The 27361-nt window shown below is 45.9% G+C and overlaps 1 protein-coding gene across 5 annotated transcripts in view; it reads right to left on the reverse strand.

Moving 5' to 3' along the window:
• The window catches only part of GSE1 (Gse1 coiled-coil protein), a 385949-nt gene that overhangs the window by 186202 nt on the left and 172386 nt on the right, over nt 1-27361 (reverse strand). The window contains exon 1 of one of the 5 annotated variants that reach the window (XM_033156931.1): nt 12668-13166. The exons of the other annotated variants lie outside the window; for them this stretch is intronic. Within the exon in view, the coding sequence (XP_033012822.1) occupies nt 12668-12710 (43 nt within the window). The 5' untranslated portion in view covers nt 12711-13166. Of the gene's footprint in view, nt 1-12667; nt 13167-27361 lie in introns of those variants that run through there. 5 annotated transcript variants of the gene reach the window in all.

Raw genomic sequence — 27361 nt, forward strand, 5'->3', positions numbered from 1 at the left:
AGCAACAACCTTTCCAACATGCACCTTTCTACAAACAGGTTGGAAATGATACACTGAAATGGAAGGCTACCACTGTTTCCTTCTTTCAATGAGATACAGTTCTTTTGGTGGAAATAAGTTTTTCAAAACTGCACACAGAATCATAGGGAATAGATATGGGGTGGGGGTGGGGGGAGGAAGGCAGTACTGGAGACATATCCAATGATGTCCACAGTTGTGTCATACCACACCCACTGGTGTGAACAAAATTATGCAGGAAACCATGGTATTTCCACCACAAAGGCACAGTTCCATATCACAAAATGTAGTTAGAAATTGGGGGGGGGGGGAGTTGGCAATAAACCCAGCAAAACTTGCACAATATCTCTCCACTGACCCCATCCAAAGGCAGCCCCAGTGCTGTCTTCTCTTTAAACAAGAGAAGTATATGCCCATTCCCTTAAACAGTTTGTTCATGTAAATGTTACCATAATAGCCTCTGCACACTTACTGCTCCTTGTCATAGACTTGGGGAGGGAGCTGGTCAAGCCTGGACAGAAAAGAGGAGTGGCATACCCCAGGATGTCTAGTAGACTGGGAAGGTCTCTGCCTGTGTTGGAAGAGCCCTGAGGAAGAGGATTCCTGGAGAGGGGATTCCCTTGCTACCACCAGTTCCCACAGTATAATGCATGGGCTTCGGTGCCCACTTTGGAGCTGTTGGAGGCTGGTTCTGGTTTGGCCAATTTGCCTATTGCACCACCAACTCCACCTCCAGAGTTGTCAGAAATCACATCTAGTCCTCCCTCTCCAGGGGAGGTTGCTGCCCTCTACAGGCAGTGGTGTACCCTCCTTCTCATAGGTTACTGAGACCCCAGAGTAGGCATGGACAGACAGGGCAGGTTCAGCCATCTCAGAGAAGTACAAGGTTGTCTACCCAGGGCTTTTTTTCAGCTGGAACTTGCTGGAACTCAGTTCCGGCACCTCTCAGGTGGGCTCCTTTGCCATTATAAGAGAACAAGGCAGGTGCTAATGGTGAGCTCCCGCACTTCTTTTTCTAGAAAAATAGCACTAGGGATCAGATCCACGCAATTCACTTATAACGGGCTTGTAAGGGAGGTGTTGTTGCTGGATCAATGTCTCTGTGTAGATATGTGTAGCACCTGCTGTGTTTTGCCTATGTATCACACTGATCTGAGCATTAAATATTTTGGTAGAAACTGCAATAGGAATTTGAGTTCTTCATCGAGGGGAGGCCAGTGTTCAAGTGAAGAAAGCCCAGTGAATCAAAGGCTGGAATTAAAAAATTAAAATCTGCCCAGCCTAATTTTCTTTACCTCTGCATTGCCATCTATCACCACGTGCCAATTATCTGGATAATAACCTCTATTACAATGGACGGCCAGCATCAACTGAACAAGCCCTTAGTGTCTCCTTTTTATGGAAAAATAAGAGCTTGTAGGAAAACAAGCCATTCCTTACTTGGACTGCTAATCTCAGCCACTCTGACTAAGGACATCCACTGGCTGCAACCCACTTCTGCTCCCCCAGACAGCCCTGGCTGATCCACTGATTATTTTAAGACTGCAGCCAGGCTAGTGCAAGGAACTACTTGGAATAAGGTCAATTTTTCTGATTTTAACCATCTTTAAAGAAAAAAAGGGAGAAAGAGGATTTCAAAGTGCAACAGGAAAAGCAAGTCAATTATTTCCCTTGGCTTTAAATAGCTTCTCTGAACCATAAGCAGAGTCGTGGATCAGCTGGGTCTTGCTTGTGATGCCAATGAAGACCAGTATTGTAAATGACCTTTAAAATAGACTAAAAAATGCATTCATTGTGAGCAAGGTCAGGGATGTAGGTGTCAGTTGGACTAAGTAAGAGATTTTTTTTTAAAAGAGGGTTGTTGATGTGCCCCTCCAATGACTCTTATTGGCATGCACCATTGCACCAGCAGACAAGCCAGTATCAAATGCTGGTGGAGTTGTTGCAGGGCTCTATAGGCTGAAAGGTTTGCTCAGTAGAGCAGCAGGACAAAAGTTTCTAGAAGACAGAGCAATGAAGAAATTGTTGCCCATGATGAAGGGACCATTAGTTCTAGTCAAACAGGTTTTTGGGGTTGTTTCAGAAACCTCCAGCTCCTATTTGATCCTATTTAAAGCTCAGCTTAGCAAGAGCAGGCTAAGTTATGCAAAACAGGCAAATCAATACACAGCATATTCAGGCCTCTAATTAGGTCAGCTTTTGCCAACCAGATTCTTTCCAGATATTTTGGACCACAATTCCCAGCTGTGCTGAATGAGAACTGCAATCCAAAACATCTGCAAGAGCCCTAGAATTTGTCACTCGAATACTGAACCAACAGTTCCCAACAATCCAGTTTGTTCTCCTGAAGTTCCCTGCCACAGTAGCTTGATCCGCAGGGATCAAAACACACCCCTGTCCAGATCATGCCTCTCCACCACCATAAAAAATAAGTAATACTCATGCCTGAATTACAGAATGCAGAAAGCACCTGCTTTGCATGCAGAAGGTCCCAAGGTGAACCCCCGGTCTCCCCAGTTAAAAGGAAGGAGGAGCAGGTAGCACAGACCCTTATCTCCCTCAGACCTTGGAGAGCCGCTGCCAGTTGTAATATACGAAACCAGAGTACATGGACAAACACAGTCTTGACCTGCTGTGCAGCAGCTTCCTGTGTTTATGGCACTGATGGGGAGGCAGGTACCACCATGGTGCTTGGGCTATTTTTTTTGCAGAACGGGAACAGCCAGGAGCACACAAAGCAACTGGTAAAGATTTCTATTCCCTACAACCTGCCTTCCAATATAGAGTGCCCTAGCACAACAGTTCAAAGCTGATGGAAGATTAAGCAAGTTCTTTGCTTCTCTCTCTCTCTCTCTCTCTCTCTCTCTGTGTGTGTGTGTGTGTGTGTGTGTGTCTCTCACTCACAGTGCCAGATAAATTTCCCCTTTCTCACTTGGGGAGGAGGGGGGCAGAATGAGAGGAAAGGGCAGGAAGGCAACGAGTTGATCCTGACCCCATTCATTAGAACATCTGACCCCAGCTAAGAAGGGAGGAGGACAGAGGGAGGGACAGTCACTAAGAGGCAAATTAATTCATCAGGGAAATGCAATTCCAAGCCCAAATATATTGTCAGCAGGCCACATTAATGCTGGCACCAGGGACATGGGGTTGCACCCCTCCCGAGTGAGCAGCTAAATCAAAGACATCTGGAGAGCTGGCTGAAGGCTGAGATTATTAATGCTGAAATTTAGAAGCCAAGGTCTGAGCTGCGGATCCATCAGCGCCACCAGTTATGTCCAATAAATTAGGAGAGATAAGGATTGAAGGATGGAGTATTAAAAAAGCACCATTCATTGCTGGACTGCAGCGAGTCTCCAGAGGCCCTGCCTTCCCTGGGGAATGTTAACCCTATCTGCTTACAGACAATGGAAAAATCAGCAGGCGTCATGGCAGGAAAGCAAGTCTTTTGCTCAAGGGGGCTTCCCTCACACAGCCAGGCAGGAAATGCTGTGGTGTGGGACAAACAGAGCCTTACTGGAGCAACTGGCAACGACTCCAGATGCTGCAGTAATAGATGTACATCCTATATCTCCTCTAGTCACCACCCTGCACAAAAGCCTCTCTCCTGATCCAGGTCATTGCTCAATGCTTGACTCCTTTCCATCTTTGACCCTCTATATGTAACCCTGTTGCAAATGAAACCTGATCTGTACAGATCTACTCTGACCTCCAGCCAACCAACGAAACAAGTCACACAAGTGGGTTCAGAGAAGGGCTAATAGCATTGTACAAGAGTTAGCCAGAAAGATAAAGGCAGGCATCACCAACACCCCCATATTTGGGCTTAGATTCAGCTATTTGCAGACACTGCAACCATCTAACTTTTGAAATGGATGCTTGCTGCTCTTTAAAGCAGAGTGGGACATGCAGTTGGTAGAAACATTCTAGCTTCAAAATACATGTGTTTGCCTTTAACTTGGGTTCTGTCTGTTCAGACTGCATGAACACCATAGTCAGCATCTTGAGCATCTAGGGCAGGGGTCCCCAAACTAAGGCCCGGGGGCTGGATGCGGCCCAATCGCCCTCTAAATGTGGCCCACGGACAGTCTGGGAATCAGCGTGTTTTTACATGAGTAGAATGTGTCCTTTTATGTAAAATGCATCTCTGGGTTATTTGTGGGGCCTGCCTGGTGTTTTTACATGAGTAGAATGTGTGCTTTTTTTAAAATGCATCTCTGGGTTATTTGTGGGGTTCATATTTTTTTCAAAATATAGTCTGGCCCCCCACAAGGTCTGAGGGACAGTGGACCGGCCCCCTGCTGAAAAAGTTTGCTGACCCCTGATCTAGGGCAAGGGTTGTTACTAAAAACCATTATTTTGGGGTAGCTAAAATGGTGCCCTCTAGATGTTCTGAGCTACACCTCCCATCATTCCTGACCACTGGGTATGCTGGCTACGGCTAATAGGAGTTAGTATCCAACAACTGGAGGGCCACAGGTTCCCCATCCCTTGACGAAGGGAGCAGGGCTGCAGGGCCTTGTCAAGGAGAGGATTCTGTGTTGTTTGGAACTGGAAGAAGAGTTATACAATCTCAAATTCACATTGCAAAGGAGCCATCTAAAAGAAGGCAAGAATAATTCCTGCCAAACCTCTACTGGCAAGGAGTTTCAAACAGCAGGACCTGACCATAATAGAGGCCCAACTGAACCTCAGAGGTGTTGAGAAGATCTCAGTAATCAAGGTGGAACATAAGGAATCTGGCAGTCATTGTGTACAAATTGATCCTTTTTAAACTACAAATGCAAGAGGATGAACATGTAAGGCTACGTACAAAACATGTGCCATACCACTGAGCTGTGGTCCCTTCCCCAGACACAAAGCAGCTCTGGAAGAAGACAGTGTGTCTGGCCAGATACCAGCACATGCAAAGAAGCACTCTGCAAGAAGCTTGGCTTTCCAGGGCTGCAAATCAGTCCCACACCTTGTTAAGAAGCCAGAGCAGGCAATGTTGCTGCAACTCTGAAGTGAGTTGGCTGTGCTCCAGGAGGGGCACATTAAGCAATGGAATGGGTGGAGGGGAAGAGGAGGGTTTCTTCAGCCCCACCCTTAAAGCCATCTGAAGAATATTTGTTCTCTACACCTTAAGCCAAATGCTGTTGTAAGAGAGAGAGGTTCTGCAGCTTGTTTTGTTTTTTAAGAATGATGGAAGAGAATTCATGTACCAGAGGACACACTTGGTTGTGGAGCCTGGATTCTCTCAGCAACTAGACTTATGCCTATATCCAGTTGGCCTTCAACCTCTGGGCTGATCCACACCATACATTTAAAGCATATTCAAAGTAAATGGCTTTCCATGCCCCAAATAATCCTGGGAACTGTAGTTTGTCAAGGATGCTGGCAATTGGAGCTCTGTGTGGGGTAAACTACAATTCCCAGGATTCTTGTATAGTGTTGATATAGTCTCTGTTAAGGCATCACATATTAGATGTCAGAACAAAGGGGTGGGCCATGTTTTACTAGGGACTCAGGTACACAAAGATGCTTCTACCCTCTGTCAGCACTGGAGTCCAACCCAACTAAAAGGGCTGCTAGCCTCCTGCCTAGGATCCAAATGGCCACCACTTCATTCCATACCAGACAGTCCCTTATTCCCTCCAATTAAGTCAAATGACCACTTCACACTCCTGGCAAGACATAACGTGGACACAGCAACTGCAGCCTTTGCCCCCAGCTCTTTACTGAGCAAGGTGATGTCAGCATTGCAGGCCATTCTGGGACTCATAAACATGCCAAGCATATCCATAACCATCAAGGTGAACAAAGCCCATATGGGAGGTGGCCTCTGACCCTCAGTGGCTAGGGCAACATTAGGGCACTTAAAGAGGATCCAGGCCTACCCTGCAACTGCTGCTCCTCAGCCAATCTTCCTATTTTGCAGAGTGTGATTGAATTCCACCTTCCTTCTCTCTGTGTGTGCACATTTGTGCATTGGAGAAACCAAAAAGCGGAGAGAAAGAAACAGAAAGAAGTCACAGCATGAAGGCGGCTGGGTCCCACATCCTGTAATAACAGGTGCCAACTCAATATTGATTTAACAGGAATCGTGCTACAGCACAAGACAAGGAGAGCGGGAGAAAAGAAGCAGACCAGGAATGGTGGAGTTCTCATACCTCTCCTGTTAAACATATATCATTTGTAGAGGCGGTTCAGTCCTCCACCTAAGACACAAAGCTGACAATTCCTTCTAGTCCTCCTCTTTCTCCCCCTCCCCGCATCAACCCACAGAATTAACTCCATCAAGCAGGTCAAAACACAAAATGGGTAAGAAAAAACCAACACCCAGGCCCAGCACCCAAATCCCTTCAAAAGCCTCGAGCCAGCCTGAATTTGAGGAATATATCTCTTTCATTCTCTTGACATAAGTATGACCATAAGATCTTGTGAGTGAAACAGACTCATTATATCATGTGCAGGAGAACTTCAAACCAACTTCCTCTGAGGTAGACCCTGGCACTCCATCAATAAAATTAGGAATAAGTCAATTTGCATCCCAGCCTCCTCTCCACACACACCCCCAACCCCCCCAACCTCACCTGTGAGAAAGGAGAAGCTGGCCAGTGACAAACTTGCCAAAGAATATCACTCAGTGAGTTAGGACTCTCAATTTTAGTATTGCTGTATCCACTGCATCCTTCTGGCTCTCAAAATAGGAAGAAAAATAAAATAAACTGAAGATATGTCTCCTCTTAAAAGCTTAGCAAAGAGGTGGCATAGCACATAAATAGTACCCACGTCTGTACAGAGCAATATTTTCTAATGCCAGTGGCCCAGCATACTCTTGCATAATAGTAGGGTCACTATCAAGGGCTGTTGTCCAGAAGTAGAGCAGTATCTGGTTTGCCTACAGAAGACCCCAGGTTCAATCCAGGTAATGTCCCCTGTCTGAAGCCCTGGGGAGCTGTTGCCAGGCAGTGTAGACAATGTTGACCTTGATGAAGCTCCTCATTGACACTTGTGGCAGCATTAAAGGACACTGAGCCACTCAGGATACAACTACAGTTTTGTTTGTCTTCAAGCAGGAATGGGGAAACTGCCCCTCCCTGCTGTTATTGAATTCCATCTCCTAGCAGCTCTAGCCAGCATAGCCAATGGTCAGAGATGCTGGGAGGCATAGTACATCTGGAGTGCACCAGCCCCCCCTCCATTTTAAAGGTGGCATATACATAGCCCTTGAAAAGGTTACAAAGGTTGCATTTCAAATACCTCTTGTAAGTCTTTCAGTGAGATAAACCTATTTTACAACACCCCAATCTTCACCAGAGCAGTCAATCAACAGGAAACAGACTCCTTGTTGAATGTGGGAGGAAGGGAGACTCAATAAAGGGGAAATTTCAGCAACCTTTGGGAAGAACAGTTAGAAAGTGTGAAATAGTTTACAACCATTCTGAAAGGGGGGGCAGCCATATTGGGAAACTGAGTCTGAACAGCCTTTTCTTACAAGGGTTTCTCTTATGCAAGGAACAAAAACTAAGGATAGTGCTATGCAGATAATACATTTGCTCTGTACAACAAGCTGAATTGCAACTGGGTTGCTGGTCCCTAATGTGTCAAAGAGAACACCGTTAAACTGGAGCAGAGGAAACAGCATATCCAGTGCCTCTCCTCTCACCTGCAAAGCCAGAACAGGTCAAGAGTGATCTGAGCTAAGCATGAAAAAGTCATGATTCCTTTCGCCACTATCCCAGGCTCTAGCAGCACTACTGAGAACAACATCCCTCAGAGGCTCGGTAGGTCTCATAACTGCAGAATACATGCACAGTTTCTCTTTCTCCTTCCCCCAGCCATTGGCTGGCTTCCTGTGATGTCATGGACCATTCATTCTGTAACTGCTCAATAGGAAACTAGTAGCAGTAAAATGATGCCATATAGTGTCACCTGGGAGAGTAAAGTGAGAAAAAATAGTGTGTCCAGTGGGTGGGTGGGTGGGGGGGGGAGCCTTGTACACTTTTGGAAGAAAGCTGGTAATGAGAGTGGAGGGGAAGATGAAAGACTCTTGGGCAGAGGATAAGAATCTCAGGAGGTGTCTGTGCCTTTATGAGCCCCCCACACCACCTCACTTTAACACGTTTAACACTTTAACCCTGTTCCAGATACCAGTGGCTGCTGCATTAGCTTAGCTTCAACAAGCAACAGAGCTTTTAGAGTGGTGGCTCCAGTTTTAGGGCACTGCTTCCACCTTAAGAATTTGAAGAATCATGCTCCCTTGTTATTATCAACAGGGGAGCCACCTCTTTGGTTAGTAAAGCTGCTTTTGTACTCTTTTTGTTCTGTTCTTTTGTTTCTATACTCTGTGGGTCTTTTCTGCTGTCCTTGCATTAATCATGATGGGGTTTAGGGTCCCTGTTTAAATGGTTTTTAACTATTTAAGGTTACATAAGCTGCCTTGGAACTAGGGCTTGAAAGCCATTCTAGAAATAGAGTAATTAAGTAAAGCAACAAGCTGAGCTGATGGATGAAGATGAAGGCCCAAGGAAGGGAAGGGTGTAAAATGAACAGAGCTGAGAAAATATGGGGCTGGGGGAGGGGGGGCGAGAAACAAGGCCTAGGGAACAGTAAGCTCTGAGGAAATGACAGCTATCAGGCAGTAGAATAAGGCAGGGGAAGATTATTTTGCACCCTAAAGACAACTAGTCAAAACATGTTGAAATTATTCCATATCACACAAGACATTTTTATTTCCTGAGCCTCAGTTTGATGATTTGCCATTGTGTATGTGTGCCCATGTCCACTTTTTCATGCTGTCCCACTTTCACCCCAGGGTAGCATGGCACAAGAAGGTTGGTGGCCAGGAGAGAGAACTCGGTTATTCATTTTAACTGATCAATTAGATCTTTGGCTGTAGTCCTTATAGAACACTTGGCCATCTCAAAGGGCAGGCATAAATCAAGCAGGCTCTGCATCCGTAGTGATGGTAAAAATCTCGTGCCAGCAGACACTCCCAGCCACTGAAAGTGGGCCCTGGGGCTAGGCATGGGTCTTAGGTTCTGGTGAAGCCAAATTCTAAATTAATTCCTGACATCACTGTGTAATGGAGAAATGCATTTACAATAAAGGCCCCCCCCCCCCGTTTCAAAGTCAGCCTGGAACCAGACATACAAGCAATGGGTGTTGCTGTTCAAAGGAGACACCTACCCCCCCACCCCCATTCTCTCTTCCAGTCTGGGCACTGACCTGTGCACAGAATCATAAACCCCCTCCTAGCTCAGATTACAGCCTGAGCTGCTTCCAGTTCCCCGTGATCCAAACAGCTTGCCCAGCTGTCCGTCTGCATAACCCCTGCCTGCTAATCCTCCCCAGGGAAGGGAACTCTGATGCCAGAAGAGCTTAGCTGGCACCTTTTGGCCTTCTCCATATGAGAGGGCACAGCCTGCCCTCTGCCTGCCTTGCCCTCTGCCTATTAGCCTGCGGCAGCTCTAACGAGCAACAACACCCCCACCCACCCACCTGCTTTGTTCCTTTCGAGTGCCAGGATACAGTAATAACTGTTTTTTTCAGGGAAGGTCTCCCTTTTTATTAGCAAATGCTGCTTTCTGTCCTTGTATTTTATGACAGCAAATCAATGCGCAGCCGCCTCCATTGGCCCAAGCTGTTCATCAGCACAGGCTGATCCTGCTGCTGTAACCACCAACTTTGCCCTAGGACAGAAACCTGTTTAGGCACACATTAAAGCTCCTCCTTTCCTCCCTTTTAAGGGTACCACCACAAGTACACTTACAATGTTGCTTGTACAGAATTCGGACCATTAGTCCATTTAGCAATCTTGTCTGCAACGACTGGCAGTGGCTCTCTAGGGTTTCAGACAGGGGCAATTCCCAGTCTTGCCTGAAAAAGCTAGGGCTTTAACATGGAACCTTCTGCATGCAAGGCTCTAACATTGAGCTATGGTCCTTCCCTAAAAAAAACTTTTGCAGGAAAATAGGGAAATGCTTTGTACTGAATCAGATGCCATCTAGCTCAGTACTGCCTACATTGACTGGCAGCAACTCCCCAGGGTTTTGGACAGGAGAATCTGGAGATGCTGAAGACTGAACCTGGGACCTCCTGCATGTAAGACAGGTACTCTACCACCAAGTTATGGTTGCATCTCACTGTAAATCATAGTTTGCCATGAACATAGAGGTGGCTCCTGGCTTGTTCTTGGAAGGAATAAGCCACAGTCCCCAGGCTTACCCAAATATTTGACAGTGATTTATTTCATAGAATTATAGAATTGTAGAGTCGGAAGAGATCACAAGGGTCATCTAGTCCAACCCCCTGCCATGCAGGAATCTTTTTGCTCAACATGGGGCTCAAACCCATGACCCTGAGATTATGAGTCTCATACTCTACCAACTAAGCTATCCTGCAGGCACTCAAACCAAGCATGACTGGTGGGTGAGTCAAGAACAAACCTTGACTGCCCATCTTGATTTGTTTTCCACAAAAGAAACATGGTCCCTAGTCCAGACTAAATTAGGAGCTATGGTTTGTTGCTCCTGCTAGGGGATGGGTGAAGAAGGCACCACCTCCCTGTCCATTACACCATTATCTACTTTCACAGGAAGCCATTAACCACAGACTGATGAGGAGCAACAAAAGTGAAGGCAACAGGGGTTTAAAGAAATGCTGGAGCTCAGGGTGACCAAAAAGCAACACTTTCTGATCTGGGAGCCCACCTTACTCCACCTCTTAATCCAGGGTGTCTGAAGGCAGAGGTTCTGATTATCAGGTCTAAAAGATACACACTTTTTTAATACTACTTCAACAGTTCCATGTCTGGAGACTGGAAGTGAAGCTGCAACACTGAGGGCTACTGAGCTCAATATCAAAATTTAAGCTCTGTAAAAACACAACCATCAGGGACCCAGAAAGAGGAGGGGGAGAGAGTAAAACAGAAAAGCAGAACCTACAGCTGAATGTGATCCTGGGAGGAAAGGATAGTTCAAATCCCTGCCAAACCCAATCCAAACTCACCAACTAAGCTATTAACTTCTCTTACTGCTCCTCTGCCTTGACTTGGTTGTCCATTCAGTTGCACCTAAGAGCTTCGATCCACATGCCCTTTTGTTTGGGTGGCATCAAACTTTCTGATTTGATGTGCTTTTGAAAGAACCATATTCCCATGCACACAGAGAAAGAGATTCCTTATCCATCACCACAACAAACCTGCTGAAAATGTTTTGAACAGTCTAATCTGCAACCTGATGGATATAGGATTTGCTGTAAGCTCTTTTTGCAACTCAGGAAGCCAGTAATCTGCACATCTGTATGACCTCTGCAGAAGGCTTGCCTTCTCAGTCTTCATCCCCACCAGTGTCACACACTATAAGGCAGCCTGGAAAATTGACACCACAATAAACAAATACATATATGTCTCTCTTAGGTCCTGTCTGGAAAAACAGACAGTGTCTGTATAACTGTATAACTTGGAAGTTTGCTCTCAGGACATTGGAAGACTAAGTAGCTACTACTTTTGAACATGTTCCTTTATGCTTCAGCCCTCAAAATCTCCCTTAAATCACCCACCTTCTCCAGACAAGCCCCCCTTGCAACCAATCAAAACTGTCTTTCACTCAGTGCCTCACACCACACACAAAGTGAGGGTTAAATGAACAAAAGGCAAGGCGGCCAAAATTCCGGCTGGGATTAGCTATCAAATAACTTTGCATTTAAAGCATCTATTTTTTTCCTAAAAGGGCCAGAGGTCAAAGGTCAAAGGTGAAGCCCCACCAGGTCAGAAAGTCACAGTCAACATGAGTTTTCCCCCTCCCTTTCAGGAAACTGCTGGGCAGGTAGAGTTTAATTAGCTTGCAATGAAGAGAGGTGCTGTCTAGAGAGTTCTCAAGAGACCCACCTCCCTTAACTCATTAAAAATCATACAGGACCCCACCCCAAAAAACAAGCCCTTTCTAATCTCAAGTGAGCTGAATGCACATGATCCTTCTGTTTCTTGTTGCCTCTTGCCTCTCCGTCAAGGTCTACTATTCATAACTTCTCTGCATTGCATTGGTTTCTGACCCAGATACCAAATTGTATGATTTGCAAGGGCCCCTAAAACCACCAGGCTGGCTCCTCTCCACTGGCTAAAAGCAGGAGTAGCTCTACCATGGTGCATCATAGGCACACAGCAGCTCCACCACAAAAAAGGGTTATTTAGAACAAAAACAGACAGGCAAGTGACTCATGAAAGCAAGCCAAGCTACATGTTGCCAGGGAAAGCAAGACCAGCCTTTGAGATTCACTGCAGGACTTGGCCACTCCATTGTGTTTTTTTAATATAAAGTAGCCAGAATCTCTGACCATGGGGAGGGGGAATGAGAGAAAGAAGAGGAGGAGGAAGAGTTGGACCTACAGCTCCTATACAATGGGTCTCCTCCCCCCCTCCCCCCAATAAGCTCCTGCTAAACATGGGAGCTAGATCATCTCCAACACCTCCAAACAGTGCAAGTAGAAGAGACCTCCCCTGCACTAACAGGGCATCCAAGCAAGTCCATGAGTGAGCCCTGCTCTCCCTTCCCTGTAGCCTCTTGCCCAAAGCTGGACACCAAGCGAGATAAAACAGGAGCCAGATTTTGCTGCAAGGTGGGGGGGAGGGGTTTGACAGGGAGGAGGCAGCTAAACTTTCACTCACTCAGACTCTGAAGCAAGGTGGACCAGGTCTTCATCTCCAGCATGTTGGCCCTGGCAGCGACGGCAGCAGGGGGACAAAAGCAAGACCCTAAGCAGCAATCCGTGGCATGGCAAGCAACCCCAAGGACGACAACCCCTGCGCCTCTGCCCTCTGGAACGGGGTCACTGTCTGACGGCGTCCACACTCTGATCTCAAGGCAAACAGTTTGGGAAGGTGAGAAAGTGGACAGGGATGATGTCCGGGGTTGGGGGGGGGGCAGGGGAAGAGGAGGAAGAGCTCAGGGTGCAGGCAAACAGCTGTTCCTGGGATCCTCACTGCAGGCAGGGAGCCAGCTCAGAGAGAAAGACAGCAACCATTTTATTCCCTTTTTAAGCGCCGGCTGCATCTCTCCATCACTTCCCTCACACCCCACCTCTCCTCCTGTGTGTTCCAGGGTTTGGGTCCTGAGTTGAGGGAGCTTTTGCTTCTCTCCTTCTGCCAACCCCCCTTCGCTTGTTTGCTCGCCTGCCTCTTTCCCGTCCTCTCTCTCCCTCCCTCCTTGCCTGCCTGCCTGCCTCCTCCTCTGCCTTGCACTTGATATCAGCCTTGTCAAGACTGCTGAGTTGAGGCTGACCCCTCACCCGCAGCTGCTAATTAAGGCTCCACAGTGACAGTTCAAGTGCCTCGCCTCAAGTTTGCAGCACCAAAGCGTCTAATTGGAGGAGCCTTTTCATTTCTCAATAGCAGACGCACTCTGGATTCTGGGTTCCCCTCCCCTCTTCCTTCTCCCCACCCCCCTCCCTGATCCCCTGCTTCTTCATTCCAGGCCCAGGCAAGCACACAGCACTTCCTCTTTTGTATTTAACCATTGGGAAGGGGAGCAACAAGGAGGAGGTGGGACCCAATCCTTGGAGACAGACGGGGGCTTGGGGGAGGGAAAAGAGCTGCATGTCTTTGAGGAGAGAAAACAAAATAAGAGGACCAAGGAAGAAACTATCTCTCTCTCACACACACACACACACACACAAACAAACAAACACACTTCCTAGCCCTCATTAGGGCTGAAATCCACACAAAAAGCCATAAGGTGAGAGTCTCAAATTAAAGAGTGTACAATCCCACCCCTAAAATTCTCACATTGATAAATGGTATTAAACTCACTGGTTTACAAACACCACTGTCTGCAGCTTGGCTGATTTAAAATAAAATAAAGAAATTCAAAAGCCTGATTTATATCTCTTTCTCCACTCCACCCCCCAAATCACTTTTCTGAACCAAACTTACTATTAGAAGTTCTTAAATTTTATCCACTTCTCTGTCAATAGCTACATGTGGCTTTTAGTTCCTAGGAAAAGGCTAAAATACTTCCTAAGAGTCAGCAGCCTTTCACTCTGCATGTGCCCTGAGGCTTTTGTTTTTCACTTGACATGCTCAAAAGCCTGGCACAAATTTTTCTGCTTTAGCCAAAATTAATTTACTTGGGTGGATAAAATATTAAGCATATGCTGAGCATTGCCCTCTCATCCCCGAAGAACCCCACACCCCTACCTCACAGGAGAGGGAAAGGAATTTCAAGAATTGTGCCCTTGAGATTTTTTTTTAGTATTTATTATATTTATATCCCACATTTCCTCCAAGGAGCTCAAGGTAGTTTTCTTCACCCTTCACATTTTCTCCTAACAACCCCATGAGGTAGATTAGGCTGAGAGAGACAGTAACTTGCCCAAGATCAACCAGTGAGCTTCATGGCAGACAGAGTGGGGATTTGAATCCAGGTCTTTCACGTCCAAGTCTAGTATGTTAACCACAACACCACACTATCAGTCCTGGCCAGCATGGCTAATGGCAATAGATGCAGGCAGGTGGGAGTCCCAACAACATCTGAAGGGCACCAGGTTGGCAAAGAATGCTTTAACACCTCAAGTGTCTGAGCTCCTAACCAGACACTGTCCTTGCTGACAAATGAGAATCTCCATTCATCAAGCCATTTTCTCTTCCTCTAGCACAGACTTTCCTGGCCCATCAGAGCTTCATCTCTGAGGGGGGGTCCACGACCACTTGATTCTGCATATCCATTCTCCCAAACATCTTTGCACTAGGCTCTGCTCTCTTCCTCCATCTTTGACTAGGCTAGAGCTGCAAGGTCAGAAACAAACAATGAATTTCCAAGGGAGCTGACGGCAATTTGAGCAACACACTACTCTCCACAGCTGCACAAGCATTAATTTTGTCCCAAGATTGCATCTGACCAAGCAAATTTTTCAAATTAAAAAAAGCACAAAAAGCTGGGAAAGCTGGAAAAGAGAACTATTTACCATGAACAGTCACCTTGCTTTTCAAACCACCTCCAACTGCCTGAAAAAGCTTATTATTTGTCTCCAGTGTTAAGATCACAGGTCAAAGCCCTGGTAGGGGTTGCCCCTGTGCTTGGAACACTGAACAAGATGATAAGAATCAAACAAATGCGACTGGAGCTGTAGTTTCAGAATATCCACAAATTCACCCCCTACCAGGTTCAGCTGCAGCTTTGGGGGACAAAGGTGTGCAAAAGGAAGTCACATTCCCTGGGCTCCTTTGGGAGGAAAGGTTGGGCTATAAATTTAATAAATAAATACCACTGAAACGTGCGCTTTTCTGCAAAATATCACTTTCAAAATAATTTCCAGCATGTGAAATTCACGTGAATTCATGGAGAGTGTCAATAGCTACTAGCCATGATGGCTACATTCTATCTCCAGTGTTGGAAGCAGTATGTCTCTGAATGTCAGTTGCTTGGAGTCACAAGTGTGCAACCACAGTGTGATCTTAACACTGGAAACAAATACAGTAATAGGGTTTTTCAGACAGTTCCAAAGCAAAGGTGACTTCATGAAGCCTAGACAGCAAAATCTGGGGCACAAGGCTCTGTGCTCCAGTCTTGCTATAGGTGGGGTAGGTATGGGGGAGAGAGAAACAGGAGAGGAGAAAGAGAGAAGCTAAGACCATATTGCACCATAGCTTTAAAGCATATCACTTTAACAGTCATGACTTTCCCCCCCAAAATTATGGGAACTACAGTTTGGCTAAGGGTGCCGGGAGCTGTTAAGAGATCCTTATTTCTCTCACAGAGCTACAATCTCCAGAGAATCTGGGAATTATAGCTATATGAAGGGAATAGGGAATCTCCTAACAACTCTCAGCACCCTTAACAAATTACAGTTCCCAGGATATTTGTTTTTTTTTGGGGGGGGGACATGATTGTTAAAATAGTATTAAAATGTTTTAAATGAATGGTGCAGATGTGGCCTAGGATGGTTGTTCCATACGAAAAGCTCTGGGAGTGCATCTGATAGCAAATGGAAAGGCGGGGGGGGGGGGGAGATGCCTCCGTTAAGATCCTATCCTTGCCACCCAGCACATTTTCTGAAGGGAATGTTGTGTCTCCATGGCCCTCTATTCTCACCTCTTCCTGCCCTCGTCCCTCCCAAGCTTATGCCAAGAGTCTGACAGATCTATTGTGTGGCGAGGACTCCAGACATTTTATCAGGCAGAGAGGGAGACAGGGAGAGCTGTTGTGTTGACCCCAGAAATCAGTCTGAAGAGAAACAGAAGATGGCTTGTATCATCCCACTGGGTCAGAGGTCGAGAGGAGTCAGCCGCTCTCCTCCAGCATGGCCAAATTCCTGGGATTCACGCCTGGCCAGGCAGCTGCTATCTCTGGCATGGCTTCTTCCCTGAGGAGACAATGGAGCAGGTGCTGCCCAGGGGTGGGGAAAAGGGGACAGCTGGAGGGCTGCAGTTAACAGTGAACAACACAGGGAAGTGGCTTTTCACTCATTAAAAAGTTCATGCCACAACAGCTTATATATAAAATAAATAAATAAATAAAGCGCCACAAGACGCGACTGTTTATAAACAGGGAAATGTTGGAAAGGAAGCACACAAGGGGTCATAACTATGCCTGAAAGAAGTGCACAGACGTTCCAGGTCATTCACTAGGCCAGCATTTGCCAACCAGGCTCCCTGAATATGTTCTGAACTACAACCCCCATCAGCCCCTGGCAACACAGCTGTGTATAGGTAGAAAGACACACACAGAAAAAGGTGACTTGGCAGTCACATGCACAGGTGAGGCATATGGCTCTGGGTAAGAATTCTGTGTTTGGATGACCCTAACATGAATGCTCTGCTGCTCTGAGAGAGGATTTTTCAAGACCATTTTCTCCAGGAATCTGGCTCAAAGAACAAAGGCTGTGGCCAGCTGCAAGCATGAAGGTCTCAACAACTGGTTGCCCAACATTCTGCTCAGACTCCCTTATTTTCTTTCGTGCTTCATCCAATGTCCTCCAAAAAAGCAAGCCCAGGTGCTCCTCTCATCAGTTCAGATACTTCCAACCCAACTTCACACACTCAGAAAACAGCTCAGAATCAGCTAAAAAATGTTAAGAAGTAACAATCCAGAGAAGGGGATACTAAAGCCCCTATCTGCAATAAAAAGCTTTTCTTTCTTTTCACCTTTTAGGCACAACTTTAAGCTTCTCTTAAAAACAAAAACACAACTTCCGGGGGGGGGGGGTTGATTTAAAAGAGGGGGAGAGATTAAAAGCCTGCTTATGTGCACACAGCCTAGGCATACATAGCCTCTGGTTTGGGACCCCCAAGTGCTAAATACACACACAACCCCCAAAAAGGGGCTAATCAGCCATCAGATCATCAATTATAAATGTTCCTGACATTCTGGGGGGAATCATTCCATCAGCAAGCAGGCACCCTTTCCACACAGATATATATCATCCATGAATGGGTCACTCTCTTAGCTCCCCAGTCTATTTGTACAACGTGACCTCAACGCATTGGTTTCACCCGCCCTCTTGTTCAGTGATATCTGCCCCAAGGAATGCTGGGGGGTTCAAAGAGATCCCACGACCCTGGAGCAAATATAGCATTCCAAATCAAATGGAAGGTAGTTGGATTTAAAGGGGGGTTGCTTCAGAGAACCCTGAAATGCAGGATTACTGCCAACTCTCATCAGGAGTAATTCATGAGACCTGTTAGGGATACTCCAACCAAACAACTGGACTGGAGTCAGGAGTCTTACAAGACTTTCCCAGTCTTGCCACTAGACAGCAGCATGACCTTAACCAACATCACAGATTTTTCAAGAGGTTCAAGAAGAACAATGTATGTTTTTTAATGATGATGATGGTGATGATGATGATGATGATGATGATGATGATGTATTTCTTATACCCCACCCATCAGACTGGGTTGTCCCAGCCACTCTGGGAGGCATCTACTACGGTATTTTTTTAAAAAATGTGTATCATATAAAACTTGACTCATCATGGTTCACAATAACATTTCTGGGATGCATACCACAAAATTGGTGCATTTACAGCAGGGGTAGGACTGTTGGCCTCTGGCTCTCCATCTAGCCCTCATAATGCTCCCCAGGGCCCTGCTTGGGTGCTTTTAAAATAGCTGAGATGTGTCCTAGAAGTGCAACAACGCTTTTCAATGTTCTTGTTAATGTTTTCTTTTCTTAAAACAAGAAGGATTCCCTGCAAGTAGAAATCTAGCACAGTACGGAGTGGGCTGGGACAGAGCCTTTTTTCCTGACACACCAGGGCTTTCTGCTTGCAATACTATTATTGTTATTTAATGTGGGGGAGCATTCAAAAACAGCACACACACCCCACCTACAGTCTGAAATGGTACAGTTCATTCTAGCACCTCACTGCTGCATGTACTGTATAGGGTAAGACTGAAAGTGTATTGGGTGAGAACAGAGTTATTTCTTAGCCCTGTTCAGCCAAAGAAGAGCTGGGTGACCGTCATTAAACCTCAGCCTAGGTTCTCCCACAATGAAATGGGGAGAAAAATAATGATCTACATCATATGAGATAATTGATTAGCTTCCAGAAATGCAAAAAAAAATCCCAAACCGTATAGGTTCACTTCCCTCATGCAGACTTTAGGGGGTTTTGTTGGGGGTGTTGCTGTTATTGATATATATATATATATATATATATATATATATATGGTATCTCTATTCTAGATTTTATGATTTGTGTGGAAATTGTTCTATTTTGTTGTGTACGTTTTGATGTTTTATTGTTTACAACTACTTTTGTTATGTTTGTACAGTAATTATGTAATTTTTAATGTTAAGCTGCCTTGAGCATGGTTAAAACTATGGGAAACGCAGCAGACAAATAAAGTGATAGATGGACGTTAGATTGCTCATGCAAGTAGCCTATCCATGCATATTCATTGTCTTTCCAAGGTGCAAGAGAGCCAGTTGAATGAAGACTTGGGAACAAACACAGAGACATAGAAAGCTGCCTTATACTGAGCCAGACCTTTGGTCCATCTATCTCAGTATTGTCTTCACTGACTTGATTTTTAGGCAGGGGTCTCTCTCTCAGTCCAACCTGGAGATGCCAGGGACTGAATCTGGGACCTTCTGCGTGTAAGGCAGAAAATGCTCTACCACTGAGCTACAGCCCTTCCCCAATTTCTGGGGGAAACAGAGGTCATCTGAGAGCATCCTGCTAACAAGCAACCCAACCACACAGTTTTCACATGAACATCTTGCACCTTAGAGAAATGGGACCAGAGAGATACTGGTGTTCCTAAAGTCAGATTCAAGGGCAGACCTGAGACAATTACTTTTTTAAAAGGCCTATAACTGCTTATTGTTAAGAAAAGAAGAATTGTTGAATAAGCAAAGATGCTTTTGAGGAAAGGAGAGGGGAGAGCAGAAGAGAGAGAAGGAAGGACTGTGTCAAACAAGGGTTCACTGGGAGAGTCTGAAGCTCCGGCCAAGCCACTACTCCATACCTCCCAAGTTGATCTGAATAGCTTCATTCTGCATACTGAAATACAGTCTGTCACCTTTCTGTGGGGCTTCCATTTACCTTCATTCCTGCTCTTCCCTGCCCCAAGGCTTCATGGGGGGTGGGTGGAATGGAAGAGGGCAAACTACTGCTGGCTGGCAGCACTGGAAGGATGCCTCAGAGTGCTAATTCTAGCTCTTAGCAACCTATTGAGAAATGGAATTTATACTGCTCCTCTTCCTGAATGCCTGTTTGAGGCTCAGCAGAAGAGGGTGGTTGTGTACTGCTGTTACATATATTTCACACACACAGAGGGAGGGAGGGAAGGAGAGCAAACATACAGGACAAGAGTCTTAGGCATATCACAAAGTTTCAGCACTCACAGTATCTTCAAACATACAACCCACAAATAATTCCTAAAGTCTATTGTGGTCTGATGAGTATATTTAATCCAGCATGTTTATTTACAAGGTCAATCTACAGCCTTTTAAACTAGTGCAGGTGGGGTATTGTTTTTTGTTGTTACCGTGTTATGTATTCTTGAGTTTTTATATTGTTAGCTGCCCTGTGATCCTTGAATGAAGAGCAGTACAGCCACACCTTGGCTCCCGAATGCCTTGGGAGTTGAATGTTTCAGCTTCCGAACGATCGAAAACCGGAAGTGAATGTTCTGCTTTTTGAATGTTCTTTTGGAAGCTGAACGTCCAACAGGGCTTCCGCGGCGGACCAACATCTTGCAAAGTGGAGTCAAGCCAGACACACCAGAACACAGGGATAGCTAAATATGATTTCCATGTGTGCAGGAACTATGCCTCAGAATCCCAGTTGCTGGGGAATATGAGTACGGAGGGTGCTGTTGCCAGTTTGTCCCAGGGGGCAACTGGTTACTCACTGCAGGTCACAGCATTCTAGACTAGACTGACTTTGCCCTGACCCAGCTACAGGGATCTTCTTATGTTCTCAGGATGCAAAGGTTGCAGTTACAGGTGGGTAGCCGTGTTGGTCTGCCATAGTCAAAACAAAATCGAAAATTCTTTCTAGTAGCACCTTAGAGACCAACTGAGTTTGTTCCTGGTATGAGCTTTCGTGTGCATGCACACTTCTTCAGATACAAAGGAACTACCTTGCATGCCACATGTCAATGACTAGGAATGAGGTTGAATGGATAGAGGCAAGAAGCTTGCCAAGTGGAGCCAAAGCAGGCAGAAGGCAGCAGGCAGACATATTTAGACAGAACAGAACAGAGGAAAAGAATTTATTAGCATATATACACACAAAGCCCTCTAGTTACACTTACTCACAAGTAACATCTCTAATTTAAATGGAAGCATACTACTTCCAAAAAAAAAAAAAAAATATCAACAACCTCAGATATGCTGATGATACTACCTTGATGGCAGAAAGTGAGGAAGAATTGAAGAACCTTTTAATGAGGGTGAAAGAAGAGAGCGCAAAATATGGTCTGAAGCTCAACATCAAAAAAACTAAGATCATGGCCACTGGTCCCATCACCTCCTGGCAAATAGAAGGGGAAGAAATGGAGGCAGTGAGAGATTTCACTTTCTTGGGTTCCATGATCACTGCAGATGGTGACAGCAGTCACGAAATCAGAAGACGCCTGCTTCTTGGGAGAAAAGCAATGACAAACCTAGACAGCATCTTAAAAAGCAAAGACATCACCTTGCCGACAAAAGTCCGTATAGTTAAAGCTATGGTTTTCCCAGTAGTAATGTATGGAAGTGAGAGCTGGACCATAAAGAAGGCTGATCGCCGTAGAATTGATGCTTTTGAATTATGGTGCTGGAGGAGACTCTTGAGAGTCCCGTGGACTGCAAGAAGATCAAACCTATCCATTCTCAAAGAAATCAGCCCTGAGTACTCACTAGAAGGACAGATCCTGAAGTTGAGGCTCCAGTACTTTGGCCACCTCATGAGAAGAGAAGAATCCCTAGAAAAGACCCTGATGTTGGGAAAGATGGAGGGCACAAGGAGAAGGGGACGACAGAGGATGAGATGGTTGGACAGTGTTCTTGAAGCTACTAACATGAGTTTGGCCAAACTGCGAGAGGCAGTGAAGGATAGGCGTGCCTGGCGTACTCTGGTCCATGGGGTCACGAAGAGTCGGACACGACTAAACGACTGAACAACAACAATACTACTTCCATATTAGCATGCCCATAATTACATACAACCTTACTCTTTAAGGCAAAAATCTTGTTTACACACACACACACACACACACACACACACACACCAATTCAACCACTCCTGTCCAGGAACTTGGGACTGCCACTTGATGCCCTACTGTCAAATTAGGGCTCACGTTGGCCCTAATGGAGATTAGACCTTCCTCCTCACCTGCATAAGACAGGTGTTGGCTAAGATCAAACCAGGAAGAGAGGGAGCTGGGAAAACGATGGCAATGGTTGCTAGACAACTGCCGACACATATGAGGCAGTTGCCAAGCAACGAAATCTTCTTACCCCAGTTTCTCCACATTGGCTGAGGCGGTTGGCAAGACAGCGGGGGGGGGGGGGTGCTAGGTGGGTATGACAATGGTGGGGAACAGCAACAAGCCTACATCCCTTCATGACATGATCCCTCCTTCCATGAAGGCTAGACTTCTGGGGCTAAGTTGAATCTCTCAGATGCATTTCTTTGGACCTTCAACTTCCTGTTGCTCATGGCAGGTAGTGACATTTAAAGCAGAGAACCATACAGAGCACAGCAAGCTTGTACACATACGCAACCGCCAAACATCAGCCAAAAGGTCTAGCGTCACACACAGAAGGAAGGAGTTAATCTGATTGGTACTCCAGCATGGCACAGGGGTGGGGTACAGGTGGCCTGCCAGATGCGGCCAACCTCCAATTCCCATAAGCCTCAATCATCATGGCAAATGGGCCAGAGAAGATGGGAACTGTAGTCCAACATCATTGGGGAAACAGCGCAGATTCCCTGTCCCTAGCTTAAGCGTATTGGACCAGGATCAAATTCCCACTCAGATGTGTAGTTCACTGGCCAATCATTTTTTTCTCAGCTTGTTGTGAGGATCATAAAAAAGATATTGTGTATTCTACCCATTTTTTGTATTTTTTTGAAGAACAGCAGAACACAAACAAACCACATTTTCAGGGACAAAATGACACATAGCAGGGGTGTGTGCAGAAATTACAGATTCCAACCCTAGACATGCAGCACGAACTTTTAGGCTCATAGCACAGTGGTAAAGCACCTGATTTGCATGCCAAAGGCCCCAGGTTCAATTCTTGGCATGTTCTACTAAAAATGACCAGGTAGTACCTGATGGGGGAAAGCCTCTTTCTACCGAAGACCCTGGAGAGCTGCTGTCAGTCAGAATAGTCAGTATTGGTTACATCAGCCTCTGCCAACCTGGTGCCCTCCAGATGTTTTGAATTGCAACTCCCATCATCCCCAGACAGCAGAACTGCAAAATCCTGGGGGTGATGGCAGCATGATCATGTTGGCTGGGGCTGATGGGAGTTGTAGTCCAAAACATCTGGAGGGCATCAGGCTGGTGAAGGCTGATCTAGCTGGGACTATTAATGTAACCTGGTGTAAGGCACTTTCCAATGTGCAAAGTATTTCAGGTTTCTTTGAACCCAGAAGACTAGACAGCTGGGATTTTTTCCAGTCTTATGAGACATCTTTTTAAATTCCATCTTATACCACATATTTCTCCCCCAACATATGTGGCATTTCTGAATTAAGTTTGCCTCTGGATCCCAAAAGGACAATAGCACAGAGCCTTATGTAACATGCTCCAAATATGAGCAGGGCATTGGTGTTAGGGCGCATGATATCAAGCAATGGAGCACTCCCTACTTCAGGGCATCAATAACAACCTCAAAGGGATGCCCCCTTTTCAAAATTAGAGGTGTGTCTCAATTGATTCCTGTCCATGGCACCCATTTCCTCTGTGTAAAACTAGCTCCCCAGCTTCCAAACTTCCTAGATTTAATATTTGCATCTCTCTGCATGGAAATGAAATAAATAAATAAATAATGAAGGGGTGGCTATCAAACATAATCAAATTATGAATGCGAGGAGTCAGACAGCTTGACTCTCCCAAGACATAATTGTTTTAATTGCAAACCCACATAACGACCAGAGCTGCAAACAGCTCCTGTTCAAGTATCTTAACTCTCACCCACAATACACCCGCCTTTGATTAAATTCTAATTAGCCACTCCCGCACCACCATTTGGGTGAGCTGGGAAGAAAGGTGTCTTTTGAACCAGTTGTGAGGCAGTTCTTGTGACTGTAAAGCTCTACTTCCTTTGTCAACATGTAGGGGTAAATCAGGTTTGTTATAGTCAGTCCACTTGTGGCATACAAGAATCCTTTTGGATGATCACTCAGGGAAACGGCACATTTTCAGCTGTTACACAAGCTTAAGCAGGAAGCTGGGCTGGTAAACATTTTTTACAGGCTACTAACTTCTGATGGCTTATTTGCAAGGCTGCAGTACAGTATATTTATATTTAGACATACTATATTTAGACAGTCACTAAATATACAGTATTACTGCAATTATTTCCTGATAAAGACTAGGACTTTGGAATATCATGTGGCAATTTGGTACTGGATAGTCTAAGAGCAGCAGCTATCAATGAGAAAGGTACATACTTGTGTTATCACCTCTGCGCAGGAAAACTGAAAAAGGCACACAGGAAGTCACATTTTATCAGGTTCATTTAAGGTCATTATTGTTTACAATGAATGGCAGCAACCTACCAAGGTTGTTAAACATTTTGATGCTTGCTTCCTTGGGCTTCTTTGAGAAGAATGGCAGGATTTATTTATTTATTTATTTAATCCTGAGCATCAGTCCCAAACAGGGCCATGGTCAGCACATCTGTAGCCCTATAAAAGTCCAACCCAATTTGCACCAGCAGGCATGGGAAAAAACTGACACAGAGTGTGTCTGAAGGCAAGGTGCGTTTTTCAAGAAATCTCTTTTAGTAGCAGCTTGCTGGAAGCTGCCACGGTATGTTCATGCCCAGTCCTTCCTTCCCTCATCAGAACACTCAAATGCTAACCTCGGCAGCCTGAGCACTCCTCATTTCATCAGAGTGAAGAGGAAGATGAAAGAAAGTGTAGAGGAGAGAATGGGAGGGGGAGACACCCTCTCTCTCGCTCTCAGCTCCTGAATCTTCCACTCAATTGCCGCCGAAAGGATGATGAGAAATTGCCTTCCTGACCCAAAACTGAAGTTCACAGCTGAACTTCATTACAGAGTTCTCTAGGAAGCTTGGAGAGAGAGAACACCACACAGCAAGGGAGCACCTGTTAGCAGCTGCCTCCCTGCTGGAAAGGCGGCAATTTGCCTTGCCCCAAATACTGAGCCCTGCTGGGAAAGACCAAGACGAAGAAGGGGCTGCTCATTGCCTTGGCCCTGAGTTCCAGTTGGATAAAGGGCAGGGCTGCACAGAAATGGTTTGCCAAAGTACCAAAGGATGAGAGGGTGAAACACTAATGAACAAGGCATGTGTTTGTGTGTTTGTCCTCAATCTACCTTTTCCAGAGTTTCAGTATACCAAATAACAAATAGTAGTAGTAGTAGTAATACCCAGGTCTCTCTGAAATTCCAGGAACTAGCTGCTTTTGTTACTGTGGTCATGATTTTTGCAGAGCATTTTCTTTGGCAGAGTTTCAAGACTGAGAGGTGATTCATTGGTCATCGCTTAAAAGCACTTTACAGGTGAACACAGGCACTTCCCTTGCACAGAGCCAGGACCGCTGGTCCACCAAGCTCAGGATTGCCTATTATGGGAGTGGTACTCCAAGGTTTCAAACACATAATGACTCTTTCCTGCTATCTAATCCTTGGACAATAAAAGAACAACTGGAGGTTTTAGCTGAACCTGGGACTTTCTGCATGCAAAGCAGGTGATCTTAACCACTGAGCTGCAGAACAAACATCTCTCTCTGGTCACCCGCTCCTGCTACTCCCCAAGCTACAGATGAGCCCAGACGGAATCAAACAATACAGCTCCTGGCTCAGGGAAGCAGCTCAGGGCTAGAAAAAATCCTTTGATAGGTAAGGTCCCATGTTCAACTGCAGGTGCCTCTGGGTAACAGGTCTCCAGAAACCAGGCAGGGAAAGGGTTTTGGCTAGGACCTTGGAGAGCAGCTATCGGCTAAAACAGAGAGAACTGGGCTAGATTTCTTGCTTTCTCCAAACCAGGAGAATACTGAGCCTTCTTCATGCTTACCAGACTGGATTTATTGGTAAATATTGACCTCTGCAACTGCATGGAGACTTGACAAAGAAGTCAGTGTGGGGGAAATTCTACTCTTATTCTTCTTCAATTATTTGGAGTCACACAAAGTACATATTATTCATAATCCTGTTCATGCTAGTTTTATTCTTTGAGGGACTCTCCTCTCCAGATACCACAGCCCTCTTGCAAGGAGAAAACAGCCTGGTCAGGATGGGAGGCATGCCCAGCTACCCGCTCCCTCTGAGCTCTCACACATCCACAAGACATGGCAAGATGGAGCCTTTAAAAACATGAAGCAAGGCTCTTTCACAATCAGCCTTTTTAAAATTATTTTTGCTTTCCAAGTCCTTGCCAGCCCCCTCTTCCTGAATCACAGAACAGGTGCCTGCAGGGTGAACATGCTGAGGAAATACAAAGCAAATCACAGTCCATTTCATCAGCAATTTTCTCTCTTCTTTTATTGACAAACAGGCTGTTCCTTGCAGGTGATGATGGAAAGGCCATCACGCAAGCACTCTGAAGCAGGCAATGGGAGGAGGGTGGGTACTCGCAGTCCTTCTTCAATCAACAGTTCCATCCCTTCCTGCCTTTCAACTGCCCCAGTGACAGAAATTTAGCATGGTTGACCAGGAAAAAAACAGTCTTACATTCTCAGCTCATTCCAGGAAGCTCACTGCATTGCCAGCTTTTATTTTCTCAGCCTCAGTTTTTCCATCTGCAAAATGGGCAGTGATACACTGTAGCTTCAAAGTGGGAAGTGGGTTTCAGCAAGACCTCCAGGGGTTCCTTCTAAGGGGCGGGCAGGGGGAAGGGAAAGAAATGTGATATTCGTTCTTAGGGGGGAAATGTTCTTGTTTACACTTTCAGAACTTCAGGGGTAAATCAGTTTTGGAAGTTGCATGGAGACTGCCTCCCCACACTGAATCTAGAATGCAAGAGAGCACACACAACCAAGACTGATGCATATTGTTTTGTAGTTGAAACGCAAGACAGGAAAGGCAATTTACCTGCTGAGCGAAGCACAGAACACAGGGTCATTCTTTCCCAAAGGGATGCTGAGGCACTCAGGGTGGCTGTTTAGCAGCCCCAAAGCCTTGGTAGACTACTAGGAAGTTTCAACTGCTAACCTACAGCACTCTTTACCAGCTCCCTTTGCAGAAATAACTCTCTGAAGTGGCTTGCTGCCCCCACCCCTGAGTGAATCCCAGGACTCTGAAGAAGGGCTGCAAAAGAAGTTCAGCCTAACAAAAGGAGCCAGTGCAGCCATCTTGCGGCGCCCGGTGAGGCTCAGGGAGCCTGTCGTTAGCGCGGGTGCCAAACCCAAAGTGGCTGCTCCGATAGCTGCAATCCAATAAAAGTGCTACTTGTCTATTTATCATCCGCGGGGCTTTTTATCACAGCGGCAGATGGTTGCTACCTTTGGAAAGAACAGCAGTGTGCTGGCAGCAGCCTTCCACCCGCCTGCTTTCCCGATGCAGCTGAGCTTGGCAGATCCGGCCCCAGCACCTGCGGGGAGGCAAGCTGGAGCTGACCGCTCCAACTTGCCCCCGCCAGGAAAGCCCTGGGGAGGGGAGGGGGGAAAGCTACCTGCTGAGCAGCAATAATTCAAATGCCTTGACAAGACTTGTGCAAAGGCTAAGCCCTCTAAC

This window comes from Lacerta agilis, chromosome 8 (genome assembly GCF_009819535.1).
Source record: "Lacerta agilis isolate rLacAgi1 chromosome 8, rLacAgi1.pri, whole genome shotgun sequence".
NCBI classification, from domain to species: domain Eukaryota; kingdom Metazoa; phylum Chordata; class Lepidosauria; order Squamata; family Lacertidae; genus Lacerta; species Lacerta agilis.